The following is a 16184-nucleotide window of genomic DNA, read 5'->3' on the forward strand; positions in this document are numbered from 1 at the left end:
TCAAAAATATCCCCAAATAAAATAGAGCCCTCGCTTTTTAAAAAAAAATAAAATTTAAAAATATAAAAAATTCTCTGGAAAAGAAATAATTGTCCCTGGATCCAGTTTCTTTCATTCAGTCCTTGTGGTACCGGTACTGTTCTTTGTGTTGTTGGTCTTGTGTTTCTACGGTACACTACCCGGGTAGGTATTAGTATGTGTTCATGTGCTTATCTGGGAAATCCTGTTGCGTTCCAAGACGTTCTGACTGTGAGGACCCTGCAGTAGCTGGCCAGTCCACTAACAGAGTTCCTCAGAGTTCTCCTGGTGGGCCTGGCTCGCCATCAATCTCAAACTTCTCTCAGCGGATCCAGGGTCACCAGAAACCAGTCTACACATATTGTGCAGAACAACAAATCAAATTACTTCATCATCTTCAATAAAAAATGATATCATCATAATATCAGATTCAATCAATCAAGATTTCTTCACTTAACTTTTTAACTTACAGAGATAATCTCCCCAAGAATTTACTATTTTTTAAATGTTTTTATCTGAACAATTATTTATCAGGTTTTTAACAGTATTCAAACATGAATTTCCTCACATCCACATTCACAATGAAATGACAGCATTTTTAAATAACACAGTAACTTTTTTTTTAACCTTTACACATTTTTAACAGTGATTTCACGCGAAATTATGAACTTATAAACACAATATAGCAATATAATATTCAGTAATATTCAGCATGTGTAACTTCCAAAATACTCCGACTGGTTTTAACTCACATTCTACCTGCTAAATGATACTAATGGGACCAGTTAGCTAGCCGACGGTCTCGCTAGCTAGCTGCAGCTACACATAACTGACACGTTCACTCACGGAGTTTCAAAGGTAAGTCAACAATTATCCTGATCCGCCAACGTAAGCGAACGTGCTCGCTGCACCTCCTCTCACACACGTTTCTCTCTTTTTAACAGTTTTCTCTGAGCTCTCGGTTTCACCAAACACATGCTGGGAACTCTCTGATTACTTCCTACTCGCGCTTTTCCGTCAGTCTAACGAGCGGGAGATCGGCCCTGACGTCAGTACAGGTGCCGACAGGTTCAAACAAACAACTCGCTGGGAGTTAACCCTATAGTGACACTTTTTAGTTTGTGGGTTACACAGAGTTTTCACGGTGCTACAGCAGATAATAACATTTAAACACCCGTTTGAATCTCTCCACCTCATTCGTTGATGCCAAGGGTCCATTACACATATCAATAAAATAAACAATCATATATACAAATAAAATGGCAAATTATAATGAATGCAATGAAACGCGTTATAAATGATTTATTAGCAGTTGTTTATTGAGAAGCTGAGTTGATGTGTATTAGTACTTTATAGATATGAATAAATACTGTGTAGTTGGTTCATAAACATCATCTGGAGCCTTCAGAGAGTCGAGCTGATGATTTTAATTTTGTTTTATGAAGCGTTTGATTCTTAACAGTGAAATTATTGAACTAAATGTAATAAATACATTTACCATTTATTAATGACAGTCATTATAAAGTGTTGACCATGACAAGAAGGTCTTTTTTAGCAAAGAAAAGAGTTTAATAGATTTAAAATAAAAAATGTTCCGTTGTCTTGAGGTGATCAGACAGATCTGTGACAGTCTGAAGCTGCAGAGGTTCTGAGTTTGGAGGTGATATCCAGCAGCTGGCTGATGTTGTCTGTCAGTCCTGCAGTGTTTCCTGTTTCAGCTCCCTCTGATTGTCCCTGCAGATCCTCACACACCTTCTTTATCTCTTCCAGCTCTCCTCAGTGACTCAACAATCTTCAGGAGTTCCTTCACTTTTCTCCCTCGTCCCTTCAGTCTTGTAAATTAATTTATCTCTACCAGGATCTACTGATGTGGTTGTTCAGGGCCAAAACTGATTATTAGAATTCAAGCAGACTGAAAACTGATGACTGAGACCGATTTACATTTACAGTAAAAATGTAAACTTTGTGTCCAAACAACCAGTGATGAAATAAACCCAAGTATAATTTACTCCTGCTCTGTTTTTTAGTAAAATGTCCTTAGTTGTGACAACAGCCAGAGAGGACGCTGCATCAAAATCAAACTCTTCTATTAACTTTTTTTTTATTTTATCTACATCAGGTACAATAAACACTGATACAGCTGATAATTGATGTAACTGTAGTTTCTGGGCTTCTCATCTCAAAGGTGTCGGCATGTAGTTTGATCATAAATGATTCTGCAGAAGCAAGGCTGGGTGGAAGGATGAAGCAATCTTTATTAAAACAGATTCTAGCGCCTTGAGTCCGGATCAGAAGCAGCTGCGTTCTGATATTATCAAATCTCTGGACAAAACAATGCCAATATGCTCTGCCCTCTGCCCCATCAAACCTCAGCCTTTACTCTTAAGAGGTTTTCCAAGCGCCACCCCCGTCTCTACTCATAGGGGCCTTCTTAAAGTCCCTTGGGCTGTACCTGCCTACTCCTCATTGGTCATTGCGGTGTGTTGAGGGTCCATCTATCCAATCGACATGACAAGGAGGTCGTCTATCTCCCTGCTCATCTCCCATAAAAGGCTAAATCTGTTACTGTTCCTCTTTGGGTCTTGTACTCCAAAATTACCTAAATGATCTCTCTATCCTTTTCGGGAGATGTACACGTTTAGATATCTTCCTCCACCTGACATAGGAGTCAGGCTCTGTTTTTAGTCCCTAAATTGACCTTGTCTTCTGCTAACCTTTGACCCCCACACAGCTGAATGCTGCCTCCAAGGTCCTTTGGAGCTGTGAGCCCCGTATTGTCTACATTCCTTAGCTTACACAAGGAGGAACAGGTTAAATTTAAACTGAGTTGAATTAAGGGCCAGCATGTGTTGCAGTCCAGACACCTCATAACCCCAGTCACAACATAAATGAGGTGGAAGTCACATGTTCAATAATTGATATGATAAATTATGAGTCCTTACTGCACTGATAGCTGCTGTCATAACTAACAGTTTCCTTCATACAGGCCAGAAGAAACAACACTTACAGATACAGAACAAAATCATGTTGTGGAAGCTGATGTGATTTATCACTGAAATATGACACAATATTCAGAATGTCAGTTAATCTTTATCATCTCATTACAAGCCAGAGCAGCATCATCATCACAGAGATATGAGTGAAGAGAAGCAGTCTCTCCTCAGTTCTTACAGCACTTTGAGATAACACACATTAACTGGAGCAACAACAGGATGCAAATGATTTCACTCCAGCTGTTATTGACCTTTCTTTACTTGGTGGTTACATGTTCTTGTCTAAAGACACTTTGTTCTTCTGGCGCTATGCAGTGCTGCTAGAACTCCTTTATCCTCCTCAACTCGTCTCTTCATCTCCTCCAGTTTCTGGATCTTCTCTGTGTCTCCTTTCTCCTTCATCTTCTCAATCAGGAAGTCCAAGTGGACCAGAGTGGACAGTGAATCAACTTTCAGAGCGATCTGCTCCAGATTGACAACATGATGGAAGGATTCATCCAACATCTGATCCTTCTCTTTCTCAAGTTCTTTCATTTTCTTCTCAAGAATTTCCAAAAGGCTCAACTTGCTCTCATGTTCCTCCTTGTTCTTTTCATACTTTTCTTTCATATCTTGTAGGGTCTTTTTAACTCTTCTTGTCTTGGTCACATAGATCCAGTCTTCTTTCACATGATCTGACACAGGACACTTCCTGGTACATGAAGTGCAGCGGCCATCTTTCATGACCTCACAGTGCTTTGGATACCAGGCCTTTGTGCATCCAGGATGGTGACAGTTCTCCTCACAGACTGTACAGCAGACAGCTCCTTCATAAAAGAACAACCCCCAATATCCCTTATTAATAGTTAGTTTCTCTTTGTAGGGCTCATCAACGTCTACAGTGAACTTCTCATTACTCTTCATCTCTTCTTCATGTTTCTTCAGAGCTTCCTGGGTCTGTTGGATTTCTCTCTGTTGTAGTTCAGTCGACTGAATCTTCTCTTTCAGGTTTTGGATGCAGGCTGTCAGTCTGATTCGGGACTTCAGAACATCTTGAGTTGTCTTCAGCTGTTGTGGTTTAGTTTTTTCCAGAAAGTCTGTGAACTTCTTCAGTCCTCCAGTTGTTTCTGTAAATGCACGTTGAAGCTTTTCTTCTGGGTCCTCTGTCCTGTCTTCTTGCTGGCAGTTATCAAACAGGAAGTGAACCGGCTGATTCTTTTCATCTTTGGCACATTTAATGTTTGCAGCCTCGAGAGCTTTCAGAGCATTTTTATATGCTGGACCACTTGAGTGTGTGATGAGGGCGATGATGTTCTGCTCCATGTTTTTTCCAAACAGAGACACCACTGAATCAAAGATGTACATCAGTCGATCATCCAATCGATTCACAGCTGCTTTCAGCACCAGACCCACTGCATTAATCTCATGAACTCCATCTGCTGAGCGGAACCAGTCTAATAATCTTTCACTGATGATGACATCATGTTCAATCCCTCCTGTAACTCCGTATCCAGGAGTATCGATGATGGTCAGAGAGTAGGGCAGAGTTTTACCTTCAAATCCAAAGATCTGGTACACGATCACATCTGATGTCTGACTCTCTGATTGGTTTCTCTTCTCCTCGTCTACAATCTGAAACCAGACATCGTCCTCCCACTTCACTCCCATGGTGTAGTTGACCAGAGTGTTGACCAGAGCAGATTTTCCTGCTCCTGTTTCTCCAACAAGTAAGATGGTTCTGTTTGACTTGTTCAGATCTTTTTCACCAAGAGTCATTCTTCTTAGAGATCCAATCTCCTCTTTCTTTGGTCTCAGCTGGTAGACAGCAGGAGATCCTGAATGGACGAGAAGACTCTTCGAGATGATGTCCTCGTGTTTCACTGAGCCTTTTGTTTTCCTGTAGAAGAAGGAGATCATTTAAACATTTAATTTCATGTACAGACTTTAGCCTCCCCTCCTTGTCTCAAACATGTTTAATTTCTGTTAATTGTGAAAAAGCTAAATCAAACGAATTAGAATAAAACTAATAAAAATTCTATTTACTAATTGGAGCAGAACAAAATGTGACAGCTGTATATTAAAGTGTTCTGGTGTTGTAATGGACCTCCATCCATCCATCCATTTTCTTCCACGTTATCCGGGGCCGGGTCGCGGGGGCAGCTGCCTGAGCAGGGACACCCAGACTTCCCTCACCCCGGACACTTCCTCCAACTCCTCCGGGACGATCCCAAGGCGTTCCCAGGACACGCTGGAGTGACTATGTCACTCCAGCGTGTCCTGGGTCTTCCTCGGGGTCTCCTCCCGGCGGGACATGCCAGGAACAGAGGCACTGTCCCTGACTGCCATGCGATGCTACAGAGACGTGTCAGCCAAGACAGCCCATAAGCCGAAACAACAGTGAGAGACCTATCCCCGACCTGAAAGAGCAGGGAGGCGACCCTCTCGTTCACCGGGGTGAACTCCAACACATGGCGGCTGAGCTGGGGAGCTATAAGCAAGCCCACACCAGCTCGCCGCCTCTCACCGCGAGCAACTCCAGAGTAGAAGAGAGTCCAGCCTCTCTCAAGAAGTTGGGTTCCAGAGCCCAGACTGTGCGTGGAGCTGAGCCCGACTATCTCTAGCGGGTATCGCTCAACCTCCCGCACTAGCTCAGGCTTTAAACACTTAAATCAAATGACAAACTATTTGAAAATCTGTCTAAATTCAGTTTTAAAGGTTGGCTGTGATACTCACCCTGTTGCCATGGTGACGTCTGGTGTTGGTGTCTGAAGAAACAAAATCAGAACCAGAACTACATTTAATTCATCTGTAATGAAGGAAACTAACACAATGACATGATTCAACACAATTACAATCAAATGTCCAACAGTCTTTAAAAAGCACTTTCCTGACAGCAGACTGAATCATCGACCTGCTTCATCATGTAAATGAGCTGATGACAGATGATATTCTACTTTATTTATGACAAACTGACACTTTCTTCTTTTAAATGAACAAACGGGATCAATAAATAATGTATCCGTCTTCATTCACTACCACACAAAGTCTTTCTGAAATAAGCTCCATGAGGGAAACTGAAGCGTGACTTCAGCTCTCTACAGTCAGTTCACCATTTGGTGTTCTGATCCAGATCAGAGTAGCTGAGACACTGAGGCTGTCGCTGATGCTGCTGTTTTATTGGTCCTCATAGTCCTGGAATACTGTGCTGTGATTGGCAGCATCTTCATTTATCAATAAAAAAATTAAATTAAAACACACAGTGGCTTGCAAAAGTATTCACCCCCCTTGAACTTTTCCACATTCTGTCACATTTTAACCACAAATGTATTTTATTGGGATTTTCTGTAATAGACCAACACAATGTGATGCACAATTGTGAAGTGAAAGGAAAATGATACATGGTTTACATGTCTTTTACAAATAAAAAACAGAAAAGTGCGGCTGTGGCTCAGTGGGTAGAGCAGGTCGTCTAGTGATCGGAAGGTCACCAGTTTGAATCCCGGCTCCCCTAGTTGCATGTCGAAGTGTCCTTGAGCAAGATACTAAACTCCAAATTGCTCCTGATGAGCAGTTGGCGCTTTGCATGGCAGCCTCCGCCATCAGTGTATGAATGTGTGTGGGTGAATGTGGCATGTGTTGTACAGGGCTTTGAGCTGTCGTTAGACTGGAAAAGTGCTCTAAAAATGCAGACCATTTACTTTGTAGAACCACCTTTTGCTGCAATGACAGCTGCAAGTCTTTTGGGTTAATTCTCTACCAGCGGTGCCATGCGTGGCCATTCACACACACACACACACACCCTCTGAACTGAGTCTCTCTTTTTAAATGTTGTGTATGTTGGTTTGAGCTTTCCCCTCCTTCATGTTGACAGATGTAGAAAATGGAAGCAGTGGCTGCTGACAATCGTCCTCTGTGGCAAACTGCATGGCTTTGTTTCAACAATGGCTCTCTTCTTGCCACTCTTCCATAAACGCTCGATTTGTGGAGTGCATGACTAATAGCTGTCCTGTGGACAGATTCTCCCGCCTGAGCTGTGGATCTCTGCAGCTCCTCCAGAGTTATCATGGGCCTCTTGGCTGCTTCTCTGATCAATGTTCTCCCTGCCCAGCCTGTCAGTTTAGGTGGACGGCCATGTCTTGGTAGGTTCGCAGTTGTGCCAAACTCTTCCCATTTTCAGGTGATGGATTGAGCAGTGCTCTGTGAGATGTTCAAAGCTTCGGATATTTTTTCATATCCTAATCATGCTTTAGTTTTCTCCACAACTTTATCCCTGACCTGTCTGGTGTGTTCCTTGGGCTTCATGATGCTGTTTGTTCACTAATGTTCTCTAGCAAACTTCTGAGGCCTTCACAGAACAGCTGTATTTACACTGAGATTAGATTACACACAGGTGGACTCCATTTACTAATTAGATGACTTCTGAAGGCAACTGGTTGAATAGGGGGTGAATACTTTTGCAAGCCACTGTAAATATGATTTTTGTCACATTTTGTAAATTAATGCCTTCATTTTGTTTTAATATTAATTTTGTATTGAATGACATTTATTTGTTTATTGAGCCATTTATTTGTGTATCTATTTTGGATTTCAACAGTTTCATGTACAACAAACACACAACATGTATCAGTCAGTTCAGATCCATTCAAACTGAACTGGTTTTGACTAAAGTTGGTTTCTTACCTCTGTTGTAGATTCAGGAGGTGGATCAGTGAATAAAGGTGGACTGGTCATACTGTTCCTTCTTGGTTCTGTTGATTCCATTTTCAGGAAGTTTCCCTCAAACTAAATGTTTGTTCTACTTTTCTGTGCAGAGTCGGTGGAACAAGCTGAACAGTCTGTTGTCCATCAGGGAGTTTCTGTGGGGACATCAGTTTATTCTTGATTATTTTTGATCTGCTGTGGTCTACTGTCTTTCTCAGCCTGTCGTGTGTCGTGTACATGAGGGCGTGTTTTGGAGATTTCCTCTTGGCGAGCTTCTTACTTACTGTCTGGTTCTGTTATAAAACTACATGTGAGAGTCGAAGTCTTCTTGATGTGTGAAGAACTTTAAATCCAAAAGAGAGAGATTCTAAATGTGTCTCCTCTTCACATATAAAACATTCACTCAATAGACTTTTTCTATACTGGTGTTGTGTTTCAGAACACGTCATCATTTTGATATTATGAAACTCTGATTTAAAATCTGATCATTTACAGGATTCCACTATGCCCTTTGATGAGTTTTAGTCATAACCTTTTGATGTGTTTCACTAGCCCTTTTTAGATAGAAAAGGCGGCACATTTGCTCCAAGGTAAAGGCGGCAATGTGCTGCCCTGTCTTTCTAAAACAGAGGCGTAACATTCCTCCTTTTCCAAAAGCCGCCACTTGGCCACCTCTGAGGTAGGCGTAAACATGTGACGTGAAGCACGAAGTTGAGCAGTGTAATTTCTTCAAAGTAAGAGCTTTACATTGCACTCCATTGGAGTTTAGAACTGGGTTCTTAGCAGAGGGCTTTTAATTTGAAAGTAGCGACCGTTTGTAGCTTGCTGCTACAACAACAAGCTAACACAACCAAACAGCTACAGAGACTGAGGAGACGCTAGCATCTCCTGGATCTCAGCAGCTGTCCACTTGCTCATCTTGAAATGAGTGGCTTGCTGCCCTGTATAAAAATGGCTACTGTTATATAATCCTGAACTACAGATAAGAACATGTTTATCTGTTATGTTACGTGTTATTTGATCCATTCATCTTATGAGCTCTCAGTGCTTCCATTGGTTCTGATGCTATGTTGCATCATCCTCTTTTCCTGACTCTTGGTTTTTGCTCACCCTTCTTGGGCTCTCCATGGAGCCAACAGGCCTGCAAGAGTGTTGGCTTTTGTTTTTCACTTTTAACTAACAGCTGAAGAAAGCTCCAGAACTAACTTTAAACTGAGAAGAAAAACTGCAAAGATTCCTAAAGACACAAGCAGTCCACTGTTTGCTTTATAAATAATCATGTAATTTAAATCTAAATGTTAAATGTTGAATCTAACCCTAAATGTTAAATGTAAATCTAAATGTTAAATCTAAATGAAAAATCTAAATCTAAATGTTGAATCCAAATCTAAATGTTGAATTTAAAACTAAAGGTTAAATATTAAATCTAAATGTGAAATGTGAAATCTAAATCTAAATGTTAAATATTAAATATAAATATACATGGTAAACATAAATATACATGGTAAATATAAATATACATGGTAAATATAAATGTTAAATGTTGAATCCAAATCTAAAAGTTAAATTTTAAATCCAAATTTAAATGTCAATGTTAAATCCAAATCAATGTCAATGTTAAAGCTAAATGTTAAATCCAATTCTAAATAATAGATTTAAATCTAAATGTTAAATCTAAACCTAAATGATGAATCTAAATCTAAATGTTGAATTTAAATCTTAATGCCAATGTTATATCTAAATCTAAGTGTTAAATGTAAATGTTAAATCCAAATCTATATGTAAGATTCAAATCTAAATGTTAAATCCTGAATCTTAATTTAAATCTAAACGTTAAATGTTAAATCTAGACCTAAATGTTAAATCCAAATGTTAAATCCAATTCTAAATGTTAAATCCAAATCTAAATGTTAACCTCAAGTCTAAATGTTAAATCTAAATCTAAATGTTAAATCCAGATCTAATTGTTGAATGTTAAATCTAAACCTAAATGTTAAATCTAAATCTTAATGTTAAATCTAAATCCATCCATCCATTGTCTGTAACTGTATTATCTCTTTTATGGGGTTGCAGAGTTTTTTGCTGGAGCCAATCCCAGCTGTCTCTGGGCAAGGGCAGGGTACACCCTGGACAAGTTGCCAGCTCAACGCAGGGCCCACACTGATGGCAGAAACCGCCATGCAAGGTGCCAACAGCACATCAGGAGCAGTTTTCGGGTTCAGTATCTTGCTCAAGGACACTTCAACATGCAGCTCAGCTGAGCCCGGAGCTGGGATTTGAAACAGCGACCTTCTGATCACAAGCCGACCTGCCCTTCCCGCTGAGCTACAGCCGCCCTGAATTTAAATCTAAATGTTGAATTTAAATCTAAATGTTAAATCCCATTCTTAATGTTAACTGTTAAATCTAAATCTAAAGGCAGGAACATAACGGCCCAACCGTTGGACGTCTGAAGCGTTTGGGGAGACTCGGACGAGGTCGGGAACAAATCTGTTAGGTGTGTTTAGCTGCATTGGAAGTTTTCGGAGCTGCGCGGACGTTGTCTGATCCGATTCAACATGCAAAGTCTGAGGAGGTGGGCTGTCGGCTGGCTGAGCCATTGGATACTCTGATTGGCGGTGTGCTAGCGAATCAGCACGGTGTGTGGGAGGGGCGGAATACTGTGGAGCATTGGTTGTCTATGCACTCCGTTCCGTCATTTCTTGTTTTCATGTTTTGAAGTACTGGCACGAGACTAGCTGTTATTATGTCCGTTCAGGACCTATTAATCTGTGTTCATTTGGTAATGCCTCGCTGCATGTTTAGTATGCAGCTGTTTTGTCTGAAATAGTTAAGTTTCATTTTGATCGAAAGTAAAGAGTTGCGTGCATAAACCTCTCGTCCAGCGTCTCACACTAGAGCCACCCGCTTTTTGCATCTCGTGCAAGCGCAGAACGTACACTCTACTGTGGAGCTGGCAGCACGTCGAACCGGTGTGTTCAATGGAACTTTTCTGCCGAACGGGTCAGACGAGAGGCAACAGAGTGGTCGGATAAAGGCCGTTGGCTGTTGGTTTGAGTCTGAGCAGTGTGTGGGGGCCTTTAATGTTAAATCCAATTCTAAATGTTAGATTAAAATCTAAATGTTCAATCTAACTGTTAAATCTAAATGTCATGTCGTGATCTGTAACTGCTTCATCCCTTTTTCAAGGGGTCGCGGGGGTTGTTGCTGGAGCCAATCCCAGCTGTCTCTGGGCAAAGGCAGGGTACTCCCTGAACAAGTCACCAGCTCATCGCAGGGCCCTCACTGATGGCAACTGCACACCAGGAGTAATTTGGGGTTCAGTATCTTGCTCAAGGACACTTCGATAGGCAGCTCAGTTCAGCCTGGGGGAGCCAGTATTTGAACCAGCGACCTTCCGATCAATAGCCGACCTGGTCTACCTGCTGATCTACAGCCGCCCCCTTAAAGTCTGTGTAAAGCAGAAATAAATTTGTGTTATATGCTAGGGGCAAATACTATGTTAGCATCAAAATCACTATTTTTCAAACACTAAAAAAGGCTCGACACAACATGAAACTTTGCTAGTAATATCATCAGGGTCTCTACACATGAACACGAGCATTGAGAACATTGTTTGTGTACAGAGAGTTTACTAAAAAGAAAGTTTTTGAACAACTCACGTTAGCAGTTGCTTGTTCTGCAAGCTGCCGTCATGGCAGCCGAGAACTGTCGATTTCCGAATGCAATGTAACGTGGACGAAAGTTAAGTTGGAACGCTCCTAAAGCTAAGTTCCATATAAATGCATGGATAAGTCGTTGTTTTGTCGTTAGCAGAAAACTATAGGGGTGGGGGAAAAAATCGATTCACATGAGAATCGTGATTCTAATCATTCACATTTCTTAATCGATTCATAAACTTTAAAAAATCGATTTTTTATTAATGTTCCCCAATCTGGGGAAAGAAAGACAACGAATTTGTCTTCAAAATAAGAGCTTTACATTGCACCCCTTTGGAGTTTAGAACTGGGTTCTTAGCGGGGGGCTTTTAATTTGAAAGTAGCGACCGTTCCTAGCTTGCGCTACAACAACAAGCTAACAGCGAAGACAGCTTCAGAGACCGAGGAGACGCTAGCATCTCCTGGATCTCAGCAGCTGTCCAGTTGCTCATCTTGACGTCCGCGGATGAAGTGATGAACTGACTGCTGTGATCAGCTGTTTCCTGGTTTTAAAACTCCCCGGCTGTGGGTCGCACAACAGTGCAGGTCATCCACACCTCCGCCCACCTCACGCAATTTCCGGCATAACGACGTCTCGGATTTAGATCGGAATGGAGTTGGATAAAAGTGTACCCTCCGAGGTGGCAAATTGGCGGACCAGGACAGACCCCCAATTTGCCGGCTTCTGTCTAAATCCGCGGACCGAGCCGCAAAAAAGGATGGTCAAATTGGCGGCTTGCTGCCCAGTATAAAAGTGGCTATTAACTATGCAAACAAGGGCAGCCATGCACTGCAGGCACAATGTCAAACAGAAGTGCACAAGAAGAAGGTGCAGGTCATAACATCCACACACATTGTAGCCAGCACCTTCCTTCCAAGCAGAGAGACAGCAACTTTTACAAAACCCATATTCATCTAGTCAAAACACACTCTTTAAGGGCTTGCTTTTTTCATTCTGCAGCAGATTGTGCTATTAAAGTTGTGCTGTTGCGCATTTCATGAGAGAAGTTCTCATTTCTTATATAGCATAATGTGATCATAGATAGACGTTACCTTATGTCTTAAGTTTGCCTTTGTGTGATTACATCATTGGAATCAGTTTATTTAAAAATAATATTATCTTATACAAACTGTATTGTTTTGATGCCATAATTTGCCTTAACACACTATGCATTGTATCAATTTTTGAATCGAGAATCAGTTGAATCGAGAATCGATTTTGAATCTAATCGCGACCCTAAGAATCGGAATCGAATCGAATCGTGAGACACCCAAAGATTCACATCCCTAGAAAACAATATTGACCTTGAAGTTGAAAAAGAGCCCCATATAAGAAACATATTCATATAAGAAAAGTCACGTGAGCGTTCCACCTACTTCTTCATGTGTCTGTCTGAGAGCTGATGCAGAGCTGATTCTTAAATGTTTTGCTTTATTGATCTTAGTGAAGTATTCTCCCTTTATATGTTTCTGATGTTTTCATTTTTGATAACATTCATTCATTGATTCATTAATTCTGTCTCCAATAGTTTGATAACCAAAGAATGAATTCATGCCTCATCATTCATGCACTCTAGTTGCATATATGTACATATGTTTATATGTTAAATGGTCCTTATTCATCATCCATCTCTTATTATTTATTCAAAAACTTGAATTAAGTTGTTGTATCTATTTCTCTTCATGAAGAGATGGAGATCAATGTTACCAATACTATCAACTTTAAGATATGATTAGATTATGATTCATTTGATGTGATTAATCTTCCTGCTGATTAATCAGTTGATTAATCACCTAATGGAGGTGGTGACCCTTCTAATGAGTGCTTCATAATGTTTCATGTTGTGAGAACGCTACATTTTCAAATAAAAATGAAGCTCAATCTGATCATCAATCACAGATAAAGCAGAAACAGAATCCTCCTGAGGTGAACCTGTGAGGTTTCACACAACACAACAGTAATTCAAAGTGATTTACAGAATGTATAAAACAATAAACAGGGTTTACATCTTTAAACACTTCAATCATATCACAACATTAGAAACTATTTGAAATTCTGTTTGAATTGGTTGGTTGTGTTACTCACCCTGTTGCCATGGTGACGTCTGGTGTTGGTGTCTGAAGAAACAAAATCAGAACCAGAACTACATTTAATTCATCTGTAATGAAGGAAACTAACACAATGACATGATTCAACACAATTACAATCAAATGTCCAACAGTCTTTAAAAAGCACTTTCCTGACAGCAGACTGAATCATCGACCTGCTTCATCATGTAAATGAGCTGATGACAGATGATATTCTACTTTATTTATGACAAACTGACACTTTCTTCTTTTAAATGAACAAACAGGATCAATGAATAATGTGTCTGTCTTCATTCACTACCACACAAAGTCTTTCTGAAATAAGCTCCATGAGGGAAACTGAAGCGTGACTTCAGCTCTCTACAGTCAGTTCACCATTTGGTGTTCTGATCCAGATCAGAGTAGCTGAGACACTGAGGCTGTCGCTGATGCTGCTGTTTTATTGGTCCTCATAGTCCTGGAATACTGTGCTGTGATTGGCTGTGACTGGCAGCACCCTCATTTACATAATGAAGCAGAAATACATAAAGAACAAGGAAATCAAAAAATAAAGTTAATGTGAAATAAATCAGGCTAAAAATGCAGAGGGAGAAGCACAGATCTATAAATTCATATATATATTTAGAATTAAATAAATGAATAATTAAAATAGAAATTAAATGTGGAAGTATATTAATTAAGTTAATACAAAGATTAATAAATACAGAAGAAAATTTAAATGTCAATATGCATTTTGTTACATTTGGTAAATTCATTAATGTCTGCATTTAGTTTTATTATTGATTATAATTTATTTACGTATTTATTTTGGATGTTAACAGTTTCATGTACAACAAACACACGGAATGTATCAATCAGTTCAGATCCATTAAAACTGGTTTTGACTAAAGTTGGTTTCTTACCTCTGTTGTAGATTCAGGAGGTGGATCAGTGAAGGAAGGTGGATGTTCCTTACTGTTCCTTCTTGGTTCTGTTGATTACATTTTCAGGAAGGTTCCCTGAGATTAAATGTTTGTTCTCTGTTCTCCTCTGCAGAGTCAGCTGGGTGACAGCAGGAGAAGTATTCCTGTAGAAGAAGGTTTCATTTTAGTCCTCTCTCCTACTTTCTATTTCAACAAAGCCATTTCAGATTAATTAAAAATGTAACTAATACAATATCTTTGTACTGATTAGGTGATTTATTTGTTTATTTCATCAAGCATTATTGCTCGATCGGTCGGTCTGTGGGTCAGCTGGTATGTATGAGTAAGTACAATTTATTTTTCAGAAGCTTTATTAATATTTGGATGTCTGGGTAAAACCCTTTTGGACTTTCAAAACAGGTTTGGGGAAACAAAACAAGTTTAGGTCAACCATCGATCTGAAGGCTGTGAAGGTTCTGACTGTCAGACCTGAAGTATTCTAAGTATTATTTTAAGAGTTGATTATTATATTAATCCTGCACATATTAAAGTATTTCATCATTCAATTTCCAAAGTGTTCTTACCTGTTGATGACTTCTTGCAGCCGTCTGATGCTGAGGAGGGACACGGAGCAAACAGCAGAACTGCAGCAGGAGGTAAACGATCTGTGGTCACATGATTTCATAGAAACACTGTGAGTTCAAACCATCTATAAAACAAGTGGTGAAGGAGGGTAAGAGTTCACTTTGATAAGATAAGACACACCTTTATTGATCCCTGAGGGGTAATTCAGACACTGCAGCAGCAACAGTCCATTAGCTGAGTTAATACATCCAGACATGTAAACTTCACATTGCAGACTGATTGTTTCTGACATGTCAGCTCTCAAAAATATCACTCACAAGTTGTCTTTCTCTAAATATATCAATCATAAAAGGAATGTAATTATCATGCTGCCACTGGCTGTGATCAAGTGTTCCATAAAGCTCCTGATGAGATGTGAACAAACTAAATATCTCAGGTGTATTCACACACCGTCACACACACAGGCCACCAATGCTTTAATAATGAGTTATCTTGTTCCAGTTAATACACAGACTGACCTGCAGCCCAACACCAGTCTCAGCTGTGGTTTTATAAATATCAGATTACTGTGATATGATTCTACTGCACAGTATGGATATGACCGTAAAACATGGATTAAAACAAATGTTTCCTGATTATACCAACCCATCACATGTTGCATGGATTTATTATTAATTAAATAACTTCCAGACTTTATATTTTAAATCAACTTAGTTCAGGCTCTGATATTAAAACCATCAACTATAAATGGTTTGTTATAACAGACTCAGGTAACTCCACCTCCATCTGAATTTGTCTCAGACTTTGTACCTGATTCAATTTTATACTTGCCATTAAACTGAAGGTCAGATCATTTTATAGTGTAGGTATAAGGAAGTAACAGCAAGATTTGACCAGTAACCTTCATGATATCATAAAGTGATCATCTAATTTCTTACGTCTGTTTCTGATGTTGCAACTGTCACAACCCGGCTCCAAGCGACCAAAATTTGGCGACTCCACCTGCAGCCCCGGACGTGCTCCCAAGGTAACTGCTTTAACCACTTTCATCACCACACTATCAAAGCCCCCCCAAACGAACCCCAAAGGGAATTCGCTCTTAAGCCTACCCAGGGACAGAACAGCAGCAAAATCATGGCTGTGCACAGAACAACCAGAACTCAGTGCCACAAACTCGATGGCAAGCTGTTTTAACATTTAATAGCTAGGCTGGATATGTA

At 40.0% G+C, this 16184-nt stretch overlaps 1 protein-coding gene across 1 annotated transcript; it reads right to left on the reverse strand.

Moving 5' to 3' along the window:
* Positions 1-3043: 3043 nt before the first annotated feature.
* On the reverse strand, positions 3044-13739 carry LOC115592721 (uncharacterized). Its single transcript, XM_030435779.1, has 4 exons — positions 13476-13739; positions 7671-7846; positions 5724-5755; positions 3044-4887 (listed from the first exon to the last, which is right to left on the reverse strand). Exons 2-4 carry the CDS (start codon positions 7719-7721, stop codon positions 3294-3296), a joined length of 1677 nt encoding a protein of 558 aa, XP_030291639.1. The 5' UTR covers positions 7722-7846; positions 13476-13739; the 3' UTR covers positions 3044-3293.
* Positions 13740-16184: the final 2445 nt, after the last annotated feature.

Source organism: Sparus aurata, chromosome 12 (assembly GCF_900880675.1).
Source record: "Sparus aurata chromosome 12, fSpaAur1.1, whole genome shotgun sequence".
Classification (NCBI taxonomy): domain Eukaryota; kingdom Metazoa; phylum Chordata; class Actinopteri; order Spariformes; family Sparidae; genus Sparus; species Sparus aurata.

What these genes read in the sequence shown, in the direction of transcription:
- LOC115592721 (XM_030435779.1), bottom strand. Translation starts at nt 7,721, where the DNA reads ATGACCAGTCCACCTTTATTCACTGATCCACCTCCTGAATCTACAACA. An exon ending in CTCCTGAATCTACAACAGAG is followed by an intron (nt 5,756 to 7,670) that starts GTAAGAAACCAA and finishes TTGTTTCTTCAG; the next exon opens with ACACCAACACCAGACGTCAC. An exon ending in GACGTCACCATGGCAACAGG is followed by an intron (nt 4,888 to 5,723) that starts GTGAGTATCACA and finishes CTTCTTCTACAG; the next exon opens with GAAAACAAAAGGCTCAGTGA.